General features: G+C 40.1%; 2 protein-coding genes across 19 annotated transcripts in view; both read right to left on the bottom strand.

Annotated features, from left to right (window-relative positions):
- LOC310911499 (titin-like) overlaps positions 1-27,520 on the bottom strand; it is a 240,789-nt gene that overhangs the window by 190,918 nt on the left and 22,351 nt on the right. For 16 of the 18 annotated variants that reach the window (XM_083865081.1, XM_083865086.1, XM_083865093.1 and 13 more), the window contains 21 exons: positions 27,219-27,463; positions 26,239-26,462; positions 25,969-26,133; positions 25,675-25,843; positions 23,531-25,221; positions 23,155-23,436; positions 22,625-22,891; positions 22,209-22,481; positions 21,838-22,101; positions 21,471-21,731; positions 20,732-20,992; positions 20,035-20,298; positions 19,681-19,941; positions 19,264-19,524; positions 18,574-18,834; positions 18,346-18,487; positions 18,091-18,256; positions 17,676-17,907; positions 16,601-17,098; positions 14,407-14,595; positions 10,198-10,254 (listed from right to left, as the gene is read on the bottom strand). In XM_083865081.1, coding sequence (XP_083721207.1) covers positions 10,198-10,254; positions 14,407-14,595; positions 16,601-17,098; positions 17,676-17,907; positions 18,091-18,256; positions 18,346-18,487; positions 18,574-18,834; positions 19,264-19,524; positions 19,681-19,941; positions 20,035-20,298; positions 20,732-20,992; positions 21,471-21,731; positions 21,838-22,101; positions 22,209-22,481; positions 22,625-22,891; positions 23,155-23,436; positions 23,531-25,221; positions 25,675-25,843; positions 25,969-26,133; positions 26,239-26,462; positions 27,219-27,463 — 6,433 coding nt within the window. The remainder of the gene's footprint in view (positions 1-10,197; positions 10,255-14,406; positions 14,596-16,600; positions 17,099-17,675; positions 17,908-18,090; positions 18,257-18,345; positions 18,488-18,573; positions 18,835-19,263; positions 19,525-19,680; positions 19,942-20,034; positions 20,299-20,731; positions 20,993-21,470; positions 21,732-21,837; positions 22,102-22,208; positions 22,482-22,624; positions 22,892-23,154; positions 23,437-23,530; positions 25,222-25,674; positions 25,844-25,968; positions 26,134-26,238; positions 26,463-27,218; positions 27,464-27,520) is intronic. The other 2 variants (XM_083865096.1, XM_083865097.1) reach the window with 1 other exon arrangement.
- LOC310911621 (uncharacterized protein) lies at positions 16-9,821 on the bottom strand (the record flags this gene model as incomplete). The annotated part of the gene is made up of 2 exons (XM_083865362.1): positions 16-9,170; positions 9,795-9,821. The coding sequence occupies 2 exons, from the start codon at positions 9,819-9,821 to the stop codon at positions 2,979-2,981; spliced, it is 6,219 nt and encodes a 2,072-aa protein (XP_083721488.1). The 3' UTR covers positions 16-2,978.

The following is a 27,520-nucleotide window of genomic DNA, read 5'->3' as shown; positions in this document are numbered from 1 at the left end:
ATATAAAAAAGAACAGACTCTGTCACCCAATTCTTTCTCATTGGTTTTAGTAATTATTAGTCTTGCCACAAATGCCATCATATAAATGACATAGCACAGTGCATGCAATGATTAACTGCAGAGAAGAAATGCTTGAGGAAAAAAAAAAAAAAATTACAGCAGTTCTTCAGCATTACTTACCATACTTGTTAAAACAGTAATAAATTGTGCAAGTAAATTTGAGAATGGGTGGCAGAATTGGGCCAATAAAATACAAAAATAAAAAAATATAAAAATTGCAGAGTGAACCCCATATTAACACAATAGAATGCTTTATACACAAGAGCATAGCAAAAATTAGTGCACTTTTGTGTGTTCCTGTTATGAGAGAGAAACTATACAGATACTTCTTCATATTTTAGATATGTTTGTAAAATGAATAAAGTACAAGAAGCGATGGACTTAAATAATTTCATATTTATTTCACAAATTAACCATACAAGTTAACATTCAATATACATTGATGACAAATAGACATATTTAATTCTTTTTCTAAGATACTTGTTTTGTAGAAATGAAGACAACATTAAACCTGAAAATAAAATTGTGAGCTTTTTTGACTCCTATGAAAGCACAAAATTTTGAAAAGAGATGGTCAGGCTATACCAGTTGTCCCAGACTAAGTTCATTCAAACCTAGAATTGCTCCAGATTTAATAATTGTAGCTTAGATGAACTAGGTACTTCTGGCTAATGTATGAAACTTAAACCAAGACTTACAAATTTACATAAACTACAAACACCACTACACGGGTAGAGATAAAGATGCTTGGCCATACATTTCAGATGTGAATGTGAACTTGGACCTGTGTGGCTTATGGCTCCAAAACCAAGTTATGGGCCTCTTTCTGCTAAAAATATTCAGATTTACATGCAAAATAAACACACTTCACAATTGCACAAGAACTAATCAAAGGGCCTCTGACCTCTTTGACTTTGCAGCTAAAAGACCCCTCACATCACAGCTGACATAGATCAGACAATTCATGCAAACCTCCCTAAGGACTTCTGCTGTCTAATGAATCAGTTTGTGCTACACATCTACACAAGGAATGGATTAGGGACACATCATGGACCCAGCACAACATTGGGTCAGACAGTCATGCTTCTCTTTCCTACCACCATTACCTGTCAGAAAGCACAATTAGTTCTGCCTTTTAACATACCAATCTTAAATATTTATCAAGAATGCTACCTGTTCTCTGAGAAGACACTGAAGTAACACATTTGCATTAGTCTAAACACTTCAGTCATTTTGCCTGGGTACTGTGTCATTAGAACTTGCCACTCCTGACTTTAAATTTATATCGGGCAACATGATTGGGCAAGGTGAATATTTTGATCAAAAATTATTGTCCCAGGTGAATGATAGAACAGTCTTAGAAGATAACAGATTTTGTGAGATATGGTGGTCTCACTGTGAGGACACATCAAACTCAGAGATAAGAAATTGTATGAACGTAACCTATACATACTATAGGAACATACATGAACATACTATAGGAATAGTTTTTATACTTAAAATCACCACTCTGCTTAAAGCTGTTTGCATGGCAACTGATGGCAATTTGTATATAACTGGAAGAATCTCATTAACTGGTAAACAAAATAAAATTAATTTTTGCTTAGGGATCTTGAACTCAAGATCTCATCTTGACATATAGGTGATTGGAAAGCTGGTATGTGCGTTAGAGAGTATTTAGTTTCTGAGAAACATTATTTAATAACTTTCCTCCATTTAGAAGATTTTTCTTAATCAATTTATCATTGTTTATGTAAGATAGATTTAATTCTGATTTAATTATGTCAGCTACTGCTGATTCCTCCTAAATATTAGCATTACTTTAAATATGAAAATACATATTTTCATTGAGAATATTAATGTAAAAATCTCCTGCACTGAGAAAATGCCACATATAACAACTGAATATACTCCCCTTATTTCTGGTCATCTCGATACATAGTACACCTAACTGTTTTTAATAATAAAAAAAGAGAGAAAAAAAAGAATACATAGAAATGCAGTTCTAATGTGAAACAAAAATCCTGCATAAAAAATATCTTACTTTTTTACTATTATGCATTTTTTACAAATGACACTGGAATACAGGGACAACCAAAATTATTTTAATGAATTTACAGTAATTTAATTTGTCATTATTATGCTCCCTTTCTCCTTTCCCTTTAACTCCTAAAAATACAGTACAAAATATGCTTTCATCTTTATTACTTGGTAATAGAGAAGAAAATCCTGTCCAGTCTCTACTAATGCAAAATTTTCATTTTACTTCCCATTGCTCTGCTTTTCTTTGCAACAGCATAATTTTATTGACTTTAAAAGGGCATTTAATTCCATGAGTCAGTAGAAAGAGGCCCATAAATGTAAGAATTTTGCAGTGATAGAAACTGTAAACAGGATTTGAATCATGTTCTGACACAACATTGTGAGAAGGGGAAATACCAATTTAAGGAGTTCTTTAACAGAACTACACCCAAACTAAACAGCAAGCATAAGTTAAAGTTCCATACCTCTAGGTTACAAGAAAAAGGTGGTGTCTACATTTTCAGGTGATTTCTAGCCTACATAAAACAATAGTGATTGCACTGCTACAGAGACACAGGCATATGTACATTATACAAATACGCAAATGAGTGTCAATTGAAATATCTTTACAAGAATGAGCAAGGAGCGTAGAAGGAGCCCAAAATATTGCTCAGTGCAGAAAGTGTGCACAAAATCTATGCATGGATTAAATCTCACTTAAATTCCCCAAAGAAGGCAAATCTAAGTGAAACACAAATATGCCCACAGAGTGGTTTTCATCCTTAAAGAGATGAAAACAATGCCCCTAAAGTGAGTGCTGCATTTTTATCTGCAGTGAACAACATCATAAAAACACTTAGTATTTCAAGATAGACTCTGAAATAAATTATGGAAATTTAGTATAATGTTAACACAGCACAAGTCTCAGCAGTTCCTGCCCTGTTAGTGGCTATACATTTGTACTGCCCACTGTCACTTTGCATCAGGTTTTCAATGGTAAGACTGTGCAAGCCATTCTGCTCTTCCTGTGCAAAGTACCTATCCCCTTCCAACAACACCCCGTCCTTGTACCAGCGCACACCTGGACGGGGGGAACCAGTCACGAGACACTGGAAGCACACTGAGGCACCTACAAATGTACTGTAGTCAGAAATGAGCCTAACAAATCTGGGAGGAACTTCTGTGACCTGGAACTCAAAGCTGCAGCTCTCTGAGTCTTCTGCCCTAAACTCAACCCGTTCCTCTTCAGATGGCTCTGCAAACACATCAAAACTAATGTTGACATGCTTCTCCCCTTCCACTTCCTGCTCTTCTTGAGTCACTGCAAGCAGTTGGATTGCTTTTTCTGAGTCATCTCTGTGTGGCTCAAACTCAAATTCCAGCTCTATTTCTGACTCATCACCTGGGGTCACAGTCTTACTCAAAACCAAGTCACACTTCTGGGACCTGTGTGGGTCACAGCCTGTGACTGTCTCACTGCTTGTTGCATTTGCTTCCTGCTGAGCCATGACCACAAGAGAGCCTTTGCACGTTGCTTCTCCCAGCCTATTCACTGCCTGACAGCAATACAAGCCACCATCAGAAGGTCCTACGTTTTGGACCTTCAGACTGTGAAGTCCCTCCTTCTGACTCACAGCATACTTCCCTGTGCCAGGTGTCACACACGTGTCACCTCTGAACCACTGAACTAGTGGGACAGGAGTACCCGTTACAACACACTCAAAAACTGCATCCAAGCCTTCTGTTACCTTGATATCTGTAATGGGCACAGCGAAGCGTGGAGGCATTTCTGTTACTTGGAAATCAATTTTTACATCCTCATTCTCCCCTGCTGCCAAGCCTGCAGCTTGTTCTAACAAGGCAAGTGGAAGTACATCTAGGGAAACCACCATGCTCTTCTTGTCTGGGCTAAACTCAGGACTGGTTATGATTTTGACCTGCTTCTCAAACTCTTTCACTTCATTTTCATCCAGTTCCACTTCCAGGAGAATTTCCTGTGGTGAAGGGGACCTTGAAGATGTGTTTGGCTCCATGTCAAAGTGTATAACATGCTGGTGGGTGACAGGGGGTGGCAGTGCCAGTGACCGTCCATCTTCAGGCAAAACTTCCACCTCTGCAATACTTTTAGCTTCCCCAACAATGTTCACTGCATGGCACAGATACTGTCCTTCATCAGCTTGCTGGACATTAGTGATTTCTAGAATATATTTGTCCCCATCCTTCTCTATTTGCACTCTTTCATTCAGCTCCAGCAGAGACTTATTATGATACCACTTCACTCCTGGCTTGGGCACACCCACCACCTCAGCCACAAACATCAGTGTGCTGCCCTCATACAATCTTGTCCTGCTCAATGCCTTGAGGAATGCTGGCGGCATGTCCCTGCCTGATGGCTCCAGGGCTTCACGGGGGGTCATAAACCCGTTTGCCTGGGGCTGGTCTGGAGGCTGATGCCTCCTCTCACAGAGGGGCAGCATGGTCAGGGCATCCATGTACTCCCCAGTGGGTGTCCGGTAGCGTTCTGGTGGCGTGCTGTCCCCTGATGCAGAGTAGGGTCCCTCAAAGGGTGTGAAATACAGCTCTGAGGGTGTGTTGCATTTTGAACTCTCAAAAGGAGTGGGGGGCTCAGGGGCCATGCTGTACACTGAGCCCTCAGACGGTGTGGAGTAGCGCTCAGGTGGTGTGCTGTACCCTGAGCCCTCTGACGGTGTGGAGTAGCGCTCGGGTGTGCTGAGAGGCGTGTGGTAGGATGCTGATGAAGCAGTTTCAAAGATTTCCACGGAGGAAGGAGGTGTGTAGAAGCGGTCTGAATCAGGTGACTCCTCTCTGCTCCCACTCTCCAACTCTATAGACATTTCTGACTCAGGGGAGAAAGGCCGGGCAAATTCCTGATGGTTGTTGTAATAATCATAAACCATGCTGAAGGTAACCTCCTCCACCTCCAGTGAAGTTATAGTTTCTTGCTGCTCCTTATGGACTGTGCCTTTGAGAGTTGGAGTTTCATATATCCCAGTGGATCTTAAATAACTGGCCAAGGACAAATCAGGCTCCAGTTCTGAGATTGGAACAGCACTGGGCTCTGGACCTGCAGAAGTATCCTCCCACATTTCTTCTCCATCCAGGCTATTCTCAGAGGCTTCCTCAGTGGGAGTCTTCTTCTTGTCCCAAGACTCCTTCCTTTGCTCCTTCTGTGCTACAGGATCATCCATTACTAACCCAAATATGAGTTTCCCAAAAGAGAAGCCCTTGGTTGTGTTTGGTTTCTGCTGGATGTCTCTGATGTCCTCAGGGGAATCTGTGCTTTTCATCTCACAGGTGAAGCTGCTCATGCCTGGCTCAAAGACCTTTTCTGTCCCAGAACCATCATGTTCCTCAGCCTGATGCCTAGCCTGGGGTTTCTTTTCATGTGCAGCTTTTTTCAAGTCAATAATGAAGCTGTCACTCTGGGAGTCTGTGGTCTCCAGTCGTTCCCCACTCTCCCACACATGTATTTCCTGAACTCCTCTTTGGAAACATGGTGTGGGCTCCACTAGAAATTCATTAATTTTTTCCTGAGCTGCATCCTCTCCACAGACACTCATCTTTGACTCCTGAACTTCTTCAGCAGAATGTCCCTCTTCAGCAGACATCATGACACTGCCAAGGTCTCCATTAGGAGTTTGTAAATCAGCTGTTGTGATTTCTCTTGCCTGTTCCTCTTCCTGGGCATCAACCTCCTCCTGCTGCATCCTGTAGCTCTGACGCAGCTCCTCACTCAGAGACATCTCTTCCTCAAGCATATCACACTGGTGCACAGGGGAGAGGATCCCAGTGATAACCTCCACACTTTCCAGTGCTGTGGGGGTTTGTGCCTGTCCTGTGTGCACAGTCTCTGCAGCTGGGAAAGGCTCTGCAAACTTTTTCAGATCAAATATGATCTCAGTGTCAGGTTCAGATGGCAGCAGTTGCTCTCTGAAATGCACTTCTTCCAGATGAACTTCAGCTTCCTCAGTAAAACCCTGACCTGAGTTTTCTACACCAGGAGGAGTAGGGATTAGATCCAAAGAAGGGCTGCATGCATCAGACTCCATTTCTTGCAGCATTTGCCTGCCACTTGGTATTTCCCAGTGTGTGGCATCACCATCATCAATCACTTCTTCTTTACATATATTCTCATCAGCTTTAATATCCTGTTCAATATCAATGGACCTCTCTAGCTCCTTGTCCTGTTCCTCCTGCTGCTCTCCTGCATAGAATTCATAAAAGCCAATCTCCTCCTTTGTGGGGGTGCTTGCAATGTGGTCCTGTAGGTGGGGCACACTTGGCTCTTCCACAGGAGGCACATCAGGAGTCCCTGCCTCACAGGCAGGGGCATCACACTCCGTGCAGACATCACTTCCATCTTGCACCACAGGTGATATAGGAATGAAAAATTTTGAAACCTTACACTCCCTTGCCAAAGCAGACTGCTCAAAGGTATGTGTTTGTTCTTGCACTTCCATAAATGATAAATCCTTACCTTCTTTTGCCAGAGCAGACTGCTCAGGGGCATGTGTTTCTTCTTGCATTTCCATAAATGATAAATTCTTACACTCCCCTGCCACAGCAGACTGCTCAGGGGCATGTGTTTGTTCTTGCATTTCCATAAATGATAAATCCTTACACTCTCCTGCCAGAGCAGACTGCTCAGGGGCATGTGTTTGCCCTTGCACTTCCATAAATGGTGACTTCAAGATGTCCCAGGACAGAGCATCTGTATGTGGTAGCACCTTGCCTCCTTCAGGCTCCAGCTCCTCAGAAAAGTGACCAGAGTCTTTGGCCACCAGTTCACATCCTTCCCTGGGTATGGTGGGGTGCAATTCAGTGGTATCAATTCCAAAGCTGTGTTCCTCAGAGATAGCTTTTTCCCTGTTCTGCCTCATCTCAGAAATACCATCTGTATAACTCACCCTTTCTTCTGTATTGCCCATTTCATGCCTTGCATAAACTTTTGTGATATCCAGCACCATTGTTTCCTCCATCTCACTCTCCCTGATTTGAGGTGTTTCTTCACAATCTTCCAACTGCTCAGCAGGAGGTGGAGACAACCTCAGGGACCAGGGTAGGTAGGCTTCCTCCTCCTTGGGGCATGCAATTTGTTCCTCTTCATCCTTCCCTAGTATGCCGAGGCTTTGAAGGTGCGGAACATGGTCCATGGCAGGCAGTTCCTCAGTGCCTCCACCCTTGCCATACAGCTTGGGTGCACTGGGTTGCACTGTCAACTCAGAGGCAGTCTGTGCTGTTCCAGCCACGTTTGTGGCCACGCAGCAATATCGCCCAGCATCTGTGACAGAGACCTCATGAAGGTGTAAGCGGTATGTGCCATTCCTGCCTTCTTCAAACCTCAGTCTCTCACTGGCAGAGAGGCTCTGGCCATTCAAGGACCAGCTCACAACTGGTGGGGGCTGCCCAGACACAGCACATTCCAACACCACTTCCTCCCCTTCCTGGCAATGAATATGTGCTGGGGCTTCTGTCACAATTTGGGGTGGTTCATTTCCCATATCAAATGAAAATTTAAATTTGTGCTTTATGGTGGAAGCAGCCTGCTCTGGAGAGAGTCGTGGGGTCTCCCTCAGCTCTGTGTCTTGCTCTGGTGTTGGAGTGGGGGCAGTGATTTTGATTTCCACAGGCAACGACAGCAAGTCTGAGTCTGGAACTGCACTTGGCAACTCCTTCTCTGCTGTAAAGGCCAAACCAACTTCTTCCTCCTCCTCCTCCTTCACTTTCTCCTCTTCCTCCTTCACTTTCTCCTCTTCCTTCTTCTCTTTCTCCCTTTCATCCTCCTTCACCTTCTCCTTTTCTTTCTTCTCCTCCACTTCCATCTCCTCCCTCTTCTTTCTGTACCTGTAGGCTGGCATTCGCTGCCTCACATGGAGTCCAGCTGAGCTGCTGACTGTGCCCAGTGGGTTGAAGATCACACAGGTGACAGTGCCACCGTGCTGTGGGAGCACAGACGGGAAGGTCAGTGTGGAGCAGCACCCCGTGGTGTGAACAGCAGTGCCCTGGATGCGCCCCACGGGCTTGTCGTTGTTGTACCAAGTGACGGTGGGCTGTGGGCGGCCATGGAAGAGGCAGGAGAAAGCACATCTTTGTCCCTCAACAGTTTCCTGAGGCCTGATCTCCTGTACAAAGAGGGGTGGGCAGGGCTCCAGGAGCCCACCCTGCACCTGCCATCTCTGGCCCTGGGCCCTGGAGTATTGCTTCACTACCTGCACTGTCAGGGGCTTCGAGCCAACCATTTTGGCAGCCACCTTAAGTGGGCTGGGCTTCCCAGGAGAGCCCTCCTGGGGCGTGGACATGAGGGATTCCTGCTTCTTTTTCAGTGCTGCCCTCCTTGCTTCCCGCAGCTTCTGCAGCTTCCAACGGGTCTCCTCATCCAGGAGCTCCTCAGCATTAACCACTGTGCCCCTGAACTCCCTACTGCGCTCCAGCCCCGGGCGGCACGGCGCCGCCAGCGGCAGGCTCTGGAAACGGATGGTTCGTACCATGCCCCGGGCTGGGGAGAGGTCCCCAGGCTCCTGCCCTTTGTCAAAGGGTGAGCCGGTGCAGCGCAGCACCACCCGCAGCCGGTCCTCCCGCCGCTGCTGCAGCAGGCACTCCCAGCCCTGCCGCGTCCACTGCGCTCTCCCGGCGGGAGCCGAGCCCCGCCGCTCCCCGCGGCGTGCCACCAGCAGGGAGGCGGTGGACTCGGCCGAGCCCTCGCTGTTAATGGCGAATACCCTGTAGCTGCCGGCGTCGTGCTCCCGCACGTCCCGCAGCTCCAGGCTGGCGCAGTGCGAGTGCTCCGTGCTCTCGGTGCGGATGACCTTGCGGCAGTCCTGGAGCACGGGCCGGTTGTTGTGGAACCAGGCCATGTGCGGGGCCGGGCACGCCACCAGCTTGCACCGGAACAGCGCAGGGTCCCCCTCCAAGACAGACCTACACTTCAGTCCCTGTGTGAAGATGGGTTTACGGTTCTGGGGGCAAGCCAGCACCGTCGCTGTGCCGCGTCCCTCGGAGTCCACCACGCTGTGCTGTTCTGCAAGAGAAGGAGACTGGGTTACAACATGACACGCTCTGCCTACCGCCTGTTTGTAAAAAAAAATAGCGATATATTGAAATAAAAAATGGGCATGCAAGAGATTTCATCACACACCCAGGAAAAAAAAGTAATTCACTCACCATATTTGTTCGAATAAACGCAACGCCTTGCTCTGTTTTAAAGATTGACACGAAAATCGTTCGTTGTCTGTTCTTTCTTCAGACTGTGGAAATTTCTTCTTGAACAAGCAAAAAAAGAATTTCAAAATAACATGTTCTTCTGCGTGTATATTTTTGTTGCCTGGAAAAGCTGTGTGTCTTTGGGTGGCAAAGAAGAAAATCTTACCTGACTTGCAGACAGTAGAATAAACGCCCTTTCTGACCCCTCTGTTTGTAGATATGTTCAAACAATTGAAAAAAATAGTTTGAAATATATTTTTTAAAAAGTAAGTAACATAATGAGAAGGCGTTTATTCGAACTAATACAGCCACTAACTTCACAGTGTTATGCACGGGGGGAAAAAGCAAGCAACATGAACCACTTATGCTATCTGCAAGCCAGGGTAAGAGATGTATAATGATGAATTAATGTATGTAAAAAAGAAGTGCAAGGAATCAATGGGAATGTGTAGCTTTCACATAACCTAAAGAACAAATGCCCTCTAGTATACTTCATCTATCCATCCAATAGTGTCCATTGAACCGATTAATGTTAGGCTGCTAACTTGTTTAAAAGTAATACAATTAAGATTTGTAGAACTTCCTTCTGAAGTAGACTATTCCATGCATTCAAAAGGAAATTGAACATATAAGAGCTCTGTGAACAGCTGCAAAGCATGAAGTAACAGTTAAAAATATGGCTGCACAATTATAGATTTGAAGTTTTAAACATACTTTAAAACTTAAATAACCTTATAATGCAAGTAACCCTTTGCATATCAAAACAAACATGCAACATGTTCCAATATGCTTTAAAGTGTGTCTTTTCCCCATCAGACACTTCATAGAAGGTGATAAAACCTTTTCACAACATTACTAATTACTAGTACTAGTTATTGTCATTGGTGATTCTACCTTTCACTTCCATTTCGACCTCTTCCTCCAGCTTCTCATGAACAATTTTTTCAGGAGCTAGAATAAAAAAGACAAGGATTTTTGAGCTACAGTTGTTCAATATGCCCATCAACACTTTATATAGTAAAAATGTCCAATCTGTTTTGCAAATAGACATAAATCCACATGTACATACACACACATAAATGCATGCCAAACAATTCAAACACTTGATAAATTTTGAGAAGAGAGTAATCAAATATTTTCAAACTTGTTTGCAATGTACATTTTTCTATAAGATTTGCTTTCTTTTTGCAGGGTGTGGGAAAGTTTCTAAGACAACATGCCTTTATCATGCTGTAAATCCCTGAAGAAAACATTCAACAATCCACAGACTAATGAGATACTTCTCATTCTTTATCATCTCCTAGGAAATGGATATAGTGGAATGCAATTATGATGCTACGCATGAGGAATTGATACTTGGAAGGAACATGCAGTTGCCAACCTGTCACTTTCAGATGGGTGCTGCACTCGGCTTCTCCTGCAGGGTTAACTATTCTGCACTTGTATATACCCTCGTGGTCCTGACCAACTTTCAACAATCTTAAACTGCACAGTGGCCCATCGTGTTTTATGGAACATAGTGCAGACTCCTCAACTATTAGCTGATTGCACAGCCAGACTATGCAAGGTGTAGGCACACCTTTCATTATGCAAAAGAGAAACACATCATCTCCTTCTTTTACAGTGGTTTCTGAAGGCAGAGTTTCAAGAAACTCTGGTGCTTTAGCATCAGTTTCTGTGATGTCTTCACATGGCACAATATCAGGATAGTACACTCTGTTTCTTTGCTTCTCAGTTTCACGTGGTCTTTGGGATGTAGATATAAACAAGCTTGAGGTTTTCTTTGAAGATTCTTGCTTAACTTCAGATGCTTTAAACTGACAATCTCTGGCTGCTTTAAAGCTTTTAGTATCTGATTCAAGAGTAATTTTTGTTACTGCTTTGGCTTGTGCTTCTTTCGCTAGGTAAGAATAAAGTTAGGAAAAGGATTAGGTCAGATGTTTTGCAGGAAGAAAAAAAAAATTCCTTATACTTATGGGGAAAAAGCCCAGTAATTAGTACTGATAGAATATGCCATATATTAGTGCTAGAGCAGTGCTATTAAACATGAGCAATTGCACATTTAAGAGCTCTATTCCTGTTAGGTTAATTCTAGGTAGCAGTTAAGCCTGTGGGTCTTTCATGGGACCAAGCCTTGATCCACAATGACTAAAAAAAGCACATCTCTGCCTCTAATTTAGACCTTTAATTTGGAAAGTAGCAGCAGAAGATTGTGTAAAGTGCTTTTGACAGCTCTATAGCGGAGAAAGAAATTTCAAAAATTAAGAGCGAAATCAACAGGGTAAATGCCTTTCTCATCATTCATCTTAGTTTTCTGATCTTGATTCCTTTGAAATCATCAAAAATACAATCACCTGTGGTGATAGTACATTTTTGGATCTTCCCTAGTGGTAACACTACTAACATTTTAATACATTTAATACATTAACTTATATTGCTAACTTTGGAATTGGAATCTTGGATTTGTTGGAAACATGCTGGGGTTTGAAATTACCTGGTATCTAAGTCAAAATTGCATCTGACATTCTTTTCTTCTTTAAACTCCTGCTTCAGGAATTAACAAAATATAAAAATTTCTACAAGTCTATTTAGCTTTACATCTCACTGCATGTCACAAAAGATATGAAGAATAAAGAGCCTGAGACGTGTGACTTTATGGGAAGAGGCACAAAGTTACCATACCAACTTCCCAGTACTGCATGTGTCACTTATGAATAGAGCTGTAAATGTGGAGGAAAAAACCCAGAACATTTTTACTAGAGCTTTCTCAATTAAATACTGATAATAAAGGTAATATGAGTGAGCTTTAGGCAGTTAAATGGAGCTGCAAAAAGTAAGTGATAATGTTAAAAGTCAGATAACCACCTTTGACTGTTAGTATTGCAGAAGTTGTTGTCCCTCCATAGTCATTATACACAGTACAGCTGTACAGTCCTTGATCTCTCAGCTGGGCATTTAAGATTGTGAGCAGAAGAACATTTCCATTTTGTGATATCTTCAATTTTTCAGACAATTCTATCTTTTCACCTTCATGGGCCCAAATAAACTCATAGAATTCATTTTCTAAGGCACATATGAACTGAGCAGTGTCACCACATTTCACAGTTAAGTCTCTGAGTTGCAAGAGAATCTTTGGAGGGACATCCTTTTTTTCCTGAGAGGTCATCATAGAGACTTTGGTGTTCTGAGATGTTTGAGAAAGGACTGATGTGTGCACAGCTTTAATTTCTTCAACCGATGTAGCCTTCATGGTCAAACTTTCTGATATACTTTCAAAAACCTGTACATGCAATTCCTGTGATGGTTGTTGCACTGATTTAAATTCTTTTTGATAAGTTTCAATGTTCTTCTTTGTGGGAGGAGAAACATGAAGTTCTGATATAGCCTGTGACCGGATAGACTCTTTTACATCTTTCCCAGAACTTTGCCTATCTAAGGCTTGCACTGTGTAATCAAGTAATAAAAACAACAACATTAGTATCTAAAGAACTTTACTGGGCCATGCTCTGAACAAAATCAAACATCATGGAGGATGAAAATGAGTGATCTTCATTTGAAAATACAGCATGCCAGATGTACTAGTCTGTTGACACAGAAGTTATCCATTCACATATATGAATGACAGGTGATGCCTAAGATAGTCATGCAATTGATACTCGGTTGGTGCTTGTCTCTTCTTTTACTAAAGTGGCCCATTTTAGCATTGGATGTTATGGCACTTTTAAAGGAGGTATTTTCTTTTTTATCTTTATTTTTTCTACAGAATAGTGCGAAATACCTCAGTCACTTCTATAAAGATCATTAAATCACTTGTTTTAAAATCCTGAATGCCTTAATTAAAGCATTTCTGTTCTTCTACCTATACTGAGATACAAACTTGAAAATTTCCAAATATTACAGCTTAAAGACAAGAAATGAGAGTGGCTGGGTTACTGAGGGTACTATGAAAGTTAGGTGGGAAAGAAAAGGTGTGAAACAAGGAAAAAATTAGTAACAGCATGAAAGTGTGGTATGTGACAAATTGAATCCCTTTGAAGTAAAAATGGGGCTTTACCTTCTGCAGTCACTGTAAGTGTAGCTGTACAAGTTGTTTCTCCAGCACTATTTCTTGCCTTGCAAGAGTATTGGCCAGCATGCTCTAAGAAAGCATCTACTATTATCAGTATAGCTGTGCCTGTAGACTCATCAAAGTGGAAAACTAAGTCTTTTTTTGGCAACATGAGTTGTTGATTATGAAACCACCGGATTTTTGGTTTGGGCCTGCCAGAGACTCTAGCTTGAAATCTGACTGATTCCCCGCTGCATACCCTGCAGCTTGAAATAGGCTGGATAAAGGTGGGCCTTTGGCCAACAGATTCCTCCTTAAGTGAAACAGATGAAGAAACATGCCAAGGGGACTCTGATGTAACTTCTTCAACCTTTTTAAATCCTGAAAAGAAGCATGCCAACTTTTAATTTCTTACCCTACACTACAATGAATTTTCTCTCTCATTCAAGATTGTTTTCTAACTTGCAACTTAACAGCATGAATTATTTTCATTCATAATTTATAAAATCTATTGCAAAAAGAAAACAAAATATTTATGGTTAAGTAATATCAAGGACAATATAGAAGAGCAAATTCTCCAAACAATATTTCCGCTCTAAAACTTTGATCAATGCTTCATCAATTCATATGAATGTAAAATATTTCTTTTCAGTTGTTACATACCTCTATTTCAGATGTTTTTCAAAACTTTCAAAGTAATTTATTTTATAGAAAAACTCCTACTAGATTGTCTTCACCAGGCAAATCAAAGATGTGCAAGCAAAACACTTCCATTAGAAAGAAGGTTTTTACCATCTTTGGTGCATGACAGATTCTAAGACTAGAGTAAATGAAAAGGGGGTGTGGAACATGAAAAAATCTTGAAATACATTTTTCTGTTCATGACATATATTTTGGAGACATAAATGTATGCTGTGGACCTTGTAAATGGCTGCAATTAATTGAGTTAAAAGACAACATGACAGACAACAACTCACATACAAGTTTCAGTGAATATTAAGATGATTATTGGAACATGACTTGAACACAACAACTTCTTTAATGGCACAGTGTACCTTCTAACTTCAAGGTAGCAGTGCTGGTCACTTGGCCCACAGAATTACTCGCCACAAAGGTATAGATTCCTTCATCCTCTGGATAAGCTTCAGCAATCTCCAGCTGGTAAGTGTCTTCAAATTGAGTCATTCTAAAAAACCGTGATGGCTTGATCTCCTTCTCTTTGCTGTACCAAGACACTTTCAGATCTGCTCAGGCAAAAGAAAGAAAACAGAAAAGGCATAAATTATTATATTGTACTAGTTATACTTATTATAAAAGTAAGCACTACTTTTATATTTATATCTTTTAAAATCTTAAACTCAAACATCTAAATTTAAATGTGCCTTGTATGATTCTAGTAAAGTATGATGAGTGGAAAGTGACCTACTTGTTGCTTTAGGTTTTGATTCGTGCACTGGAAATATTTGTATGGGAAGACTGATTCTGGTGCTAACATGTTATGGAGTAAAAAAATCATTCTTCCTTAACTCTGTTAGTGTAAAAAATTAAAAATATTTTGGTACTACTAAAATCAGAGAAAGCATTTTTTTAAAATGTGATTTTGCTACAGTTGCATGATATAACAGGCTATAAGATATCTAGCTTGAGCTAGTCAGGTTAAGAAATTAAAACAGAACATTCTTCTCCTAAGCACAGCACCTTCCCTCTTTTTGTTGCAAATATTACTTGTCGTATTTCTCAAGAAAGATTTATATATTCCTATATAAAAATGTTGTATTACTTGTATAGATTCTTGTAGACTTAGAAGAGAATTAAAGCAGACTAGCTTTTTCTCTCTGTCACTGTACTACAGCATGAATCATATGTTTTTTCCTCAAATAGTGTGCTATTACTGTTATCAGAAGAGTGTTTTCAATAGTCGGTTGCACAATGCGTACCATTAAACAACTATACTTGCAATGTGTTACCTAATCTAAAAGGTTTTTATAACACAAGTGAGTATGCAACTCCATTTGGATAGAGTATTCAATAAAGGAAATTATCAATAGGAAAAAAATTCTGCATTGCAAGGGTTGTCAAGCATTGGAACAGGCTGCCCAGTGAAGTGGTAGAGTCACAGTCCCTGGAGGTATTTAAAAGCCATGTAGATGTGGCAGTTGGGACATAGCTTATTTCTGGACTTGGCAGTTCTGGGTTAACAGTTGGACCTGATGATCTTTGAGGTCTTTTCCCACCTGAATGATTCTATGATAGGTGACCTAGATGAAAGGATCCTTATATTCTGTGATGTAAATGCAGCTTCCACGTTCACATAAATACAGTTCCATTAAAAAAAAAGTTACACTAGCATGCATTGCACAAAGGGTGGGCCAGTATTTCCAACGTATATTTTCTGAGTTTTAGCAGCAGAATCGTATTTGTTGTAAAACTTTTTTTTTAAAAAAAGCAAAACAACTGGAGTTTTATTTCAAGTGATGATAATGTAAATTATGTATATTTCCATATATGTGTGTATAACCAATTTATATTAATTTTATAGAGCTATCATTCAGGATTATTTTTAAATTTGGAGTTTTGTTTATCTTGAAATTATTTAAAATTCTTTGGGTTGTGAACTGCACCTTACTCTGCAGTTTACTGTGTGAATATTTTATTAGAAGCCATACTCAAGGCCATTTGCTAAATGAAGAAAAGTGGCTTTTTTGACTTGTGTGTTAAAGAAAAAGGTATTTTAATTGCTGAGTGACATTCTATTATCTAAATCAAAAAACTTAATTTAAATCTACACTTAAAAGGACAATTAGCAAACATTTTTTATGCTAGGAAAAAGAAAGCAACCCCAATTTAGTGTTAACAGAAAGGCTGAGTCACAGTTTCAGTCGGTTAGTGTAGTTAAGACGTGGCAGTGTGTGTCTTCTTTTCTCCCATGAAACTCTACATTTTACTCACTGACTGTTTTCCAACATCAGTTAGCATTTAAAATGCTAAAAAATTTCCAAAGATAAATTATGAGAAACAGATCTTCTTTTTAGAAACACTTAATATGTTTATGATAGTTTAGAACTTCCATGCTTGATGCCACCTTTGATGTGCTTAACACATCAGTAACACTTGGCTATGTGTGTGTATCAAATATCTGTACTTCTAGGGGAAGACTGATCCAACCACATATATTGTTGAATTTTCTTTTGAGTTCAAGATGAAAAATTCTGAGAGATGGAAGGATGTACAGGATTTCATTAAACCCACCTGTTCCAGTAACTCTGCACTGAAAACAAGCAGAATGTCCCTCAGATGTAACAGTATCACGTAGTGGTATTATGACAGCAGGTGGATACACTGGCATTTCTAGCTCGGGAGAGACAACTTCTGGGACTAAAAAAAAAAAGAGAAAAATTATTTTTAAAGATGAAGAATGAAAACTTTGTTTCACAAACATTGTTTTGAGCATGGAGTACTCACTTTCAACTGAAAGGGAAGCTGAAGTTGTAGCTACTCCATAGTCATTTTTTGCTTCACAGGTGTACACTGCTTCATCTTCAGGGAAAGTTTCAATCAGCAATAGAGTATATTCTTGTGCATCATGAAGAAATTTGCACTTGAAACCTGGAGAGAGCTGTTGATCATCTTTGTACCAGGAAATTTTGGGCTGGGGTTTGCCTGATACAATAGCACAAAAGCGGGCAGGTTTGCCAGACTCCACAGTAGTTGGCTCCAGTTCCCGAATAATCTGGGGTGGCTCTGGAGCTGAAAATTGGGGGAAAGAGAGGTGGCAAAGAGAGATAGAAGAAGGAAGGAAAGAGAGAGAAACCACATTATTGATATTGTTAGTGATTGAAAACTATTTGCAAAGAATTAAACAAACAAAACAAACTCCCTTATTATTTCTAAGCTTTTGTGTCCATGAAAACCTGCCCTTTTCCTTGATACAGGGGGAATGATTTAGCAGCAAGTGCCTTAACATAATTAGCTATGTTGGTGTGAATGTTTCTGGCAAAATGTGTCCAAGAATTGTTAGGTTGATGGCTCTGGAAAGGCATACCTGTCCATGTGAACAAAGTAGTTTTATTTGTACTCAAGAATTTTCTGGTCTAAGTAAATACCATGGCAAAAGGACTGCTATGGTATTTTCATCCACTAGCCAGTTACTTCAGTAGGGCAAGAAACATGTATGTGCATGAGGAATTTGGCAGTGCTCCAAAGGGGCTCTTTGATTTTATTTTTTTTTTTCTTTCAAGAGTTACAATTCCAGAGAAGCCATATAAAAATCAGAAAACCACTGAGTAATAAATACAGGCAAAACATTGGTTGTGGGGCCACATACCATTCACATAAAGCATAACAGAACTCCTATTCCGTCCTGCAACAAAAGTATATTCCCCAGCGTCGGAGTAAGTGGTTTCAAAGATGCTCATTCGATGAACTCTCCTTTCCACCACATACTTGTATCTTTCCTCATATTGGAAGTTGATCTCAATACCATCCTTGTACCACTGTGGTTCAATGTCATCTTCATTGACTTCAAATTCAATTTCAGCTCTTTGTCTCTCAATGACCTTTGAAAAAGTAGAATAAATAATAAAAGTAATATTGTTTTCTCCTCTGGTCTCACTTTCTAGTTTCCTTGGTGATCTTATGATTACAGATTTTTGTGCTATGACTCTTGCTGGTTAGATATTGTTGCATTATTCTTTGAGTGAAAAATCCATGAAATACTTATTCATCTGTATAGGCCTTACCTGAATATCTTTTTGAGTGCTTCTGATACGAATGTCACGACCTTCCACTATCAAATTGGCACTGGATGTGTTTCCACCTGCTACTACAGTGTACTGACCAGCATCAGACATCCTTGTGGAAGGAATGATGAGACGATGGACATATTTCTCTCTCTGAATTTTCATCCTGGGCACATCAGAAAAGAAAGTGAGTAAGATATTTCCTGGAGGAAAACATGCACCAAAAGTTAATGTGGTATAGAAGCAATAATTTACCTATCACCAATCTGAAGTTCTTGCCCATCCTTCATCCACTGGACCTGAATGTCAGGTTCTGAAACTTCGCATTCAAAAATAGCCCTCTTCTTCTCCACCACTTTGATGTCTTTAATATGCTTCCTAAACTCAATGTGACGAGCTAAGGCAGAAAAAAGTAGAATGAGTGCCAAGATATTATTTAAGCCACTAGAAATGACTGAACATACGAATCAAGAGAGCAAATACCTTCCACATATAAAGTGGCTGATGAAGCTGCTTTTCCAGCAACAAAAGTATATTCTGCTGCATCACCAAAATGCACATTCCTTATGGAGAGGGAGTGTGTAAGCTTCTTTGTTCGTATCTGGCATTTATCAGTTGATTTTATTTCTACACCATTCTTTAGCCATTTATATGAGATGCCTTCATAATTAACAGTAACTTCAAATGTTATTGTGTCTTTCTCTTCAGCATTGATGTCTTCTAGCATGGAGGTAATTAGGATAGCTAAAAGGAAAGGAATGGACACGGTTTACTTTTTTCCATTCTGTTTTACTTGATTTTAAATGCATGTTAACAAGATTAGAGATGCTTCAACTTCTTTAAGACAATTTTGGAAATATTAAAAGGTATGTTTTGCATTCAGAATCAGTACTTAAATGTCCCACAACTACTGAATGTCATAGGAATCCAAATTCAGTCTCCTATGGTGACCTGTCACTTAGGCATGTTGGCCTAAAGAGAAGAACACAGGATCTGATTTTCAAGTTCACCACTTCTAAATCTCTTTAAAGAGTGCTATTGAGGCTACTTAGTGTTATTAAAAAACACCTCTACAGTCTGCTGGTTTTGTCAGAATTTCATTAAATCCATGTGTTAACACAAACTTATTACTGGTAACTATAAAATAGTCTGGTTAATTTAATTTCTACGTACGTTTTACAGTCAGGGTTGCGCTGACTCTGTCATTTCCACAGACAAATGTGTATTCTGCAGAATCTTCACTGCTTGTATTCATAATATTGAGCTGATGGAGTTTCCCTTGGACAACTATTTTGAACTTATCACTCATTTCAATCTCCACACCATTTTTCAACCAGACAGCAGGCACATTGAAATGAGAAACTTCACATTCAAAAGAGGCAGTTTTGGTCTCAGGGATCTCAATATTTTTCATGGTCTTTGTGATGTGTATGCCTAAAAGGAGGAGAAAAAAGATGAGAGAATTATCTAAAAGTTAGTATGTTTGGAAGACTGCAAAAAACCAAGGGTAACAGGCTATGATGTGTCAGGTCAAGATGCTCAGTGTTGGTGTGTTCATGTAACTACTTTTTACAAACTCACAATACTTACTTTCCACAAACAGTTTTGCTTTGCACTCAATTTGTCCAACAACAGCTGTGTATTCCCCAGCATCATCCGGAGATATGTTATGCAGCATAAGCTTGTGAACTTTCCTTTGAGAGATCATCTTGTATTTATCACTTTGTTTAAGCTCAATATTTTTATGAAACCACCGGACTGGTACAGTATCATGGGAAACACTCAGTTCAAATGACACAACAGCATTTTCCAAAGCAGTCACATCCTTTGGCTTTTTGATGATTTTGACAGCTTGAGGAAAAAAAGTTGGCAATATTTAGCACTATGTATGATTTGAATTTCAAAACACACATTACAACAAATATTCAAACCAGAATGGCTTACTTTCTACGTGAAGTCTGGCATTTGCTCCTATTTTTCCAAGTTTAAAGCTGTAAACAGACTCATCGGTGACAACACAGTGTTTGATTCTCAGTGTGTGAACTGTTCCTTTCACTGTAATTTCATATTTGTCACTTGATTCAAGTTCGACACCATTTTTAATCCATAGAGCTCCTTTCACATCAGGGTGGGTCAGTTCTACACTGAAAACTGCCTCCTGTGATTCTGTCACAGTCAGGTTCTTTAGTGTTTTCTTTATCTTAACAGCTGGGAAAGAAAAGGAAGAAAATAGAAAAAAATACTTGACAAAATAGATCAAAATGAAAACCTGTATTTTTAAACTATGCAATAGTTAAAAAAAAACCCTGAATAATGGTGCTTCATTTTGTATAGTAATTTATACAGTTTCCAGCAAAGTGGTGTGCTGGGAACACAGCAAGGAAGCTTTGCTCGTAGCATCCGTGAGAAATGTTTGGTTTCTGGGGTTTGGGGGGTTTTGTTTCTCTGTTTTGTTGGTTGGTTGGGGATTTGTTTGTTTAGTTTTTGTTTTTGATATTGGATAAGCTCAGGGTTTTGTTTGTTTTGGGGTTTTTTATTTAATTTATTTTATTTTGCTTGTGTCTTAAGGCCTGGTCCAAGTCATAGTGAGTGATGCTGAAATAAATCTCAAAGGCATCAGTTAGTTTAAAAAAATACTGACCTTCAACCTTCAGTTTGGCAGATGTCTTTGAGCTTGCTATTTCATAGCTGTATTCACCCATATCCTCCAGTTTTGTGGCAGGGATAACAAGCCTTCTCTTTACACCATCAGATTCAGCACGGTACTGATCTGTCGTAGCGAGTGGTCTACCATTTTGTAGCCACTGGCCCTCTGATTCAGGATTTGCCACTTCACATTCAAAAACAGCTGTCTGGGACTCGGCCACAATCAGGTCACTGAGGGGCTTTGAAATGGCACCGCCTGTTGGGGAGAAAAAGCATGTTATTTTTGTTGTGTTGCTGTTCAGCTTTCCCCCATACAGAAATGAAAACTAGAACATGGAATTCTTTGCCCTAATTTGCAGAATGCCCATAAGTCATTCTGAGCTCTGTGAAAAATCAGGAATAGAATATAACCTGAACATTACAAAAATATGTTTCTTGTTTCTATCCTAGTTATTTTCTTTTATTTTATCTTCAGCACAGGTATACTGAGAACACACAGGACAAACCCCCCTCTTTTTTACATTAATTACATCAAAAGCGTAATACAGCATTTCGTACTGTGGTTCTGATCTAGAAAACTATATTAACACTTAAAAGATGTGAGAATTCAAATTATGCTAAACACAAAAGATAAGGATAAAGGCAAGGAGAACATTAAAAAAAGGATAAATTAAGGACAAACTCCACTGGAACAGCACAATTGCTACAAGACCTTGGACTTTAACCCTACTAACCTGCTACTATAAGCTTCCCAGATGTCTTCTTCTCTCCAGCATAAAAGACATATTCTCCTTCATCATCTTTCATCATCTTCACCACAGTCAGTTTATATATTTTGCCATGTGCTTCAATTTTATATTTAGGACCAGCCTTAATGGGTTGGCCTTTGAAATGCCAAATTACATCAATCCCTGAATGGGAGAGCTCAACCTCAAAGGACACATTCTGTGTTTCAGTGCAGGTGATGTCATGAAGACCTCTAATAATCTCAATTTCTATAAAAAGAATAAATAATAATTTTTTTAGTTTTTTGCACTAATTTTTTGGTTTTTCCCAAAGAAATTATTTCACAAAGAACTGTGCATCTTAGAAGACACCAACCTTCAACTGTGACATTGCAACTTGTTTCCACTTTGCCAACCATCAGCTTATAGCGCCCTGCATCTGATGCGTGGGTTCTGGTGAGCACAAGCCTCTGTTTAGCACCTTTACATACAGCTTGCACACGTTCATCAGGTTTTATTTGATTATCATTCAGGTACCATTTGGAGGAGGACACATCAGGTGCTGAAACTTTGCATTCGAGGATGGCTTTTGTCCCTTCAATTACGTGAACATCTTCTAGGGGCACCACTATTTCCACACCTGCCAAGTTACAAAAATATTCATTGTGAGAAAAACTATGTCTTTAAAAAGTAATCCTAAAGGAGCCCAAAATCAAACACACCCTCAAAATCATCATGGTGACTTACTGTACACTGTGATTTGTCCAGTGGTTGACAGCTCAAGATCAGGAACACTAAAAGAGTAAGTTCCACTATCTTCCTTTGTGGCATCTTCTATGAGCAACATATGTGATTGTTTATCCAACACAATGTGAATACGGTCACTTGATTGAATTTCTTGGCCATCTTTCATCCAGACACCTTCTGCATTTTCTAGGGAGACTTTAACTTCAAGTTGCACAATATCTCCCTCACAGACTTTTTGATCAGTAAGTCCTTGAAGAATTGCCATGGGACGAGCTGTGGAATTTAATGACGTTAATTAATACTTGTAAGAGGCAGTATATTGAACATTAAAGCATTATGGGATACAATGATATAGTAATAATACATGCTACAATATAGAAAATCTATCTTATATATACAATATAAGAAATGCTTACGCTTCATCTTCAGTTTGCATTGAGTCCTTTTTCCATCAACAACATAACTATATTCTCCTTGATCATCTTTACTGACATCTTTAATAGTGAGGGTCTGGCGACCACGGCGGGATGCAATCACATATTTAAGACTAGGAGTGAGTTCAACATCACCATGATACCATTTCCCCTCCACATCTTCTGGGAAAACCTCACATTCAAGTTCACCTGAGAAGGATTCTGGCACTTCAACATCCTCAAGTTCTTTAGTAAACTCAACTGCAGCACCTAAAGGCAAATAATTACATTTGTGAATAAGCTTGACTAGATACTCCTGAAGAAAAGAATTGTTATTGAATGAGGCTAAGGGAATATATATACAGTGTAACCATTTTACGTAAATACATCTCTAAACTTTCATACTGAATTCCAAAAGTATGAAAGCAGCTCAAACTTTCATGTTAGATGCCTGTTTAAATAATTTTATTTCTTTCTGAAGCAGATTTCACTTCAACAGCATGGCACAGTACTGAGCTATGTATTCTTCTTACCTTCAACAGTAAGCTTTGCAGTGGTTTTTATGGATTCATCTTCAACCAGTGCACAGCTGTAGTCATCAGCATCAGACATCTCAATTGTTAATACAGAAAGGAAGTGAGCCTTTCTGTCTGAGTGCATCCTGTACTTGTCTCCAGAATGAATCTCAATTCCATCCTTAAACCATTTCACTTTGACAAAGGGCTCTGATGTTTCACATTCAAATGTTGCCATGGTGTCTCTTGCTTTAGCAGCAACATCTTGTAAGTTCTGGGTGAAGCTGATTAACTGCTTGGCTGCAAAACAATATATAACAATTAACAGTGCACTGACCAAACAGACTTAAAATGCTATGATGAGCAGTAGGAGGAGCAAAATAATTGAAATTACCTTGTACTAACAGGAAAGCATGACTAGAAGTTTCACCAGCTATATTGACTGCTTTCACCATGATGCTGGCGGAATCATCGGCAGTCACATCTCTGATAACTAATTCGCAAACATTATCTTCAGGCCAGTACCAGTACACACGATCAGTCCTTTCAATCTGAACACCGTTTTTGAACCACTGGCATTCAGGATCAGGTTTTCCCACCACTCTCACACGGAAGTGTACGTCTGTTCCTTGGGCTACAGTCTGGCTTTGAATTCGTTCAAGTATCTTGGGAGCCTCCATGCTTGGACTAAGCTCCACCTTCTCTGGTTTGAATGTTGGAATGGTGATTTTGCCTTCAGGAGGAAGTGCTTTCTTCTCTTCCTCTGGAATCTCTTTGGTCCAGTGAAGAAGTTCTTCTTTTGTCTTTTTTAACATTTCTTCATATGACTCATCCTTTTTGCGAGATTTAAGTTCCACAGCTGTAATGGCTTCATAGTAGCCCTCTTCTGTCCTGCGCTTGAATTTACTACGCAGCTCTTCAGATTCCTCTGAAAGCTTTTCATGAGTGATTCTTTCAGCCCTTTTCAGCTTCACCACTTCTTTGGTTGTTGCCTCTGCTGGTTTGTCTACCTTCTGGACCTCAAAGAGGAGTTTCCCAGGTTCTGTAACTACAGGCTCATGTTTTGGTTCAGGAGCACGGCGAAGAACAGATCGGAAGTCTTCCCTCTGCTGGATCTCAAGTTTCACCTTATGTTCAATAAAGCCTTCTGGATTCTCTGCAGTGACTCTCACCTCTCCTGTATCATATGATTTGCAGTCCACAATATCCAGGTAGTAGATTCCATCATAACGGAGTCTAAACCTTTTGCTTTTACGGATGAGCTGTCCATTGAGGTACCAGTTGACCTTGGGCATAGGATAGCCAGTCACACGGCAGCGGAACCGTGCTGTTTCACCTTCAAGGACTCTTGCAGGTTCAGGAACCAAAACGATTTCTGGTTTTTGTTTTTCCTTTTGGTCCAGCGCAACAGCAGGTAGAGCACCCTCATGGGCCATTCTTTCTAACTCTTCAATTCGCTGGAGTCCCCTTTTGCCTTCTGGCAACTGGGATTCTTCCACAAGACTTTTCTCATCCTTCACGATCAGTGTAGCAGATGTATGGTCTGTACCATATTTGTTAGTTGCTCTGCAAGTGATCACTCCACTGTCTCTGGAATAGGCTACCCCATAGTCCAGGCTACAGTACCCAAACTCATTGATCATGCGGAGTCTGTTAGCTGCTTCCAAGGGTTTGCCATCATGCAACCACTCCACCACCATGGTCGGGTCACCAATTGGTGTAAGTCTGCATTCAAAGTGTGCTGGTCCAAATTGTTTGAGCCTTAAAGATGTGAGCTTCTTCTTAAAAAATGGTTTCTGTTGCTTTTCTTTGTCATAGAGATCTCCTTCCTCCCATTGCTCTTGACCATAACGCAGGTGGAGAGGTTCTAACTCTGGTGCTGCAATCTCCTTGGCTTTGTAAGTTCCTTTTGGAATTATTAATTTCCTTTCTGGTTCAGGTTCTGTGTGTTCAACTTCAACATTTACTTTGCAGCGGGTAGTGTCCCGCCCAGCTTTATTGATAGCAGTAGCAGTATACCATGCAGCATCCTGCCTGGCAGTAGATTCAATTCTAAGGGCAGCTGCCCCTTTGGTTCCCTCAATCCTGAAATATGGAAAAAAAAATTAACTATTTTTCAAAACCTCCAAAGGCAAATCTCTGGAGGTAATAGACATTATGTTTATGTTTATTCATATTTGGGAGTGCAGTTCCTAAGAATCAAACAGAGAAGAATAACAAAAACCAGTCCTAAATTCTGTAGCAATTTTGCCTACAGAGGTCTTCAGAATCAGAAACAAGAAAATTCACTACAACTCTGTGATGGCTTTGCAGAACAGAAACTATATGAAAACACAGGCTGGAAAAAATATGGAGTGAATCCTGCAAGATATTTCATATCTGTAATCTTTGCAGCAATGCAAAAGCCCCTAGTGAATCCCTTCTGTGAAACTGTAGGAAGAATTTTGCAGGATGGTGATAATTTATTACTTAATTTATACAAAATATTTTAAATTAAATTAAAACTTCAAGTGATTTAAATATAATAAAAATCCTTACTTTATTTTGGGGTATTTATGAGGCACAATGATGTCACTGTTCTTGAGCCATACAATGTCAGGATTAGGGTTACCAGTAGCTTTCACTGCCATCTCCAGTCTAGAGCCCTCCTTCACACTGACATTTCTCAGCCTTTCCACAAAGTGTGGTCTGACTAGGTCTTCCTTAGCTGAAAGAGCAAATGTAAATTATTACAAGAGGAAATGACACAGCCATGGTTTTAAATAAGAAACACTCATCAGACTGCTGAAAATAATATGATATACAGAATATAATAGAAAATACAGAAGATACCTTCTACAGTCAGTGTCATTGAGACTGAAGCTTTGCCTGCCCTGTTCTGAGCAATGACAGCCCATTCTCCGGAGTCTTCAGGCATTGCAGGGACAATGATCAGTGACTGGGTACCATCTTCTTTAATCACTATTTTATGGGTGTAGTCATTAATCACCTGTTGGCCTGCAGATACACATGAAAAGAAAACAGTTGCAATCAAAACAGTCTCAACGAGAAGTAAAAGACTTTTTAAAAGATTATTTATTCATGAAAATGAGGCTGATGTACCATTGTGGAACCAGTATGTCTCTGGCATAGGTCTGCCAACAACTTTTAAGTCAAATCTTGCTGTCTGCCCCTGTGAACATTTAAATGATGTCGGTTTCAGCACAAAAACTGGCTTATAGAGTCTCTCTAGTTGTCCTTCATCAGTTTCTTCTAATCTCCGGCCAGGAGAACGAGAAGGAGAACTGCGGGCAGGAGACCGACTCGGAGACCGTGGAGAGATAGACCTGGAAGGACAAGGTAAGACAGATGTGTATGGCAGTGTCATATAGCAGTGGACTCACATGATAAACAGATTTCAACCTTTGCCTTTCTCCCTTTCTCATAATTTATTTTAAAGAGTTTGGCAAATTTATCTGTGTGGGAAATTGGGAAAAAAATTATTTTCATTTGTAGTCAATTTTCTTTAGGTTTTTGACAGGAGTTTGTAGAGCTGAGTAGTTTTAGGATACATTATGGCCAAAGAGATTTTGGGGTTTTGGATAGTGCACAGATCAAAATAGGATAGTGCAATCCTGGTACATTTGTGCATGGGTGTGTGTATGTATGGAGACTGAACACAGGACATGGCAATGCTTAATTATTTTCTGTCATGGAAATACAGCTGTTACAGGAAGGAAAAAATACTTGCACATCACACTAGAACTCCAAGTGCAGAAGATTTTTTTTAAATGTGAGTACTTTAACAAATAAATATGGTTATTGAGCTTCTAAATTTGATACTGTGGCTGGAAATGATGTGACTTCACATCACATTCACAATATGCAAATAATTGTACTCTGGGAATTGCATTGCCCATTAAAAGGGAAAACCAGATGAAAAGTTAGCACATAAATCTGTATGAGTCATGAAAACAGCATTTAGAACTTTTTTAGAGGTACACAAACTCCAACAGCTTAAGTTTATTTAAGTGCTATGTAATAACCTTTTGGACTATCACAGCAGATTGAAGTCTCATAAAATTATATTATTGTGTACCTACCTATATCTTCTCATAACTTCAGGTCCTGGCATATAACCTGGAGTTGCTGTAGGTGCAACTGGCTCAACATAGAGTTTTGCTGAGCAAATGGCATTTCCTTTCATATTGCTGGCAAAGACGGTATAAATTCCTTCATCTTCAGGTAAAACAACAGGCAAACGCAGAGTGGCACTGCCATCTTGCAGAAGTTCCATGTGGTAGCGCTCTCCATGCCTTATGCGTTTGCCATCCTTGTACCATGCCACCTGCATGGAAAGAAACAGTGGACTGCTATGTGAACTCTCCTAAAGACAAAGACCCAG

This window comes from Zosterops lateralis (genome assembly GCF_965231275.1).
Source record: "Zosterops lateralis genome assembly, chromosome: 7".
Taxonomy (NCBI): domain Eukaryota; kingdom Metazoa; phylum Chordata; class Aves; order Passeriformes; family Zosteropidae; genus Zosterops; species Zosterops lateralis.
The sequence above is the reverse complement of the archived record's forward strand: the minus strand, read 5'-3'. Positions and strand labels throughout refer to the sequence as shown.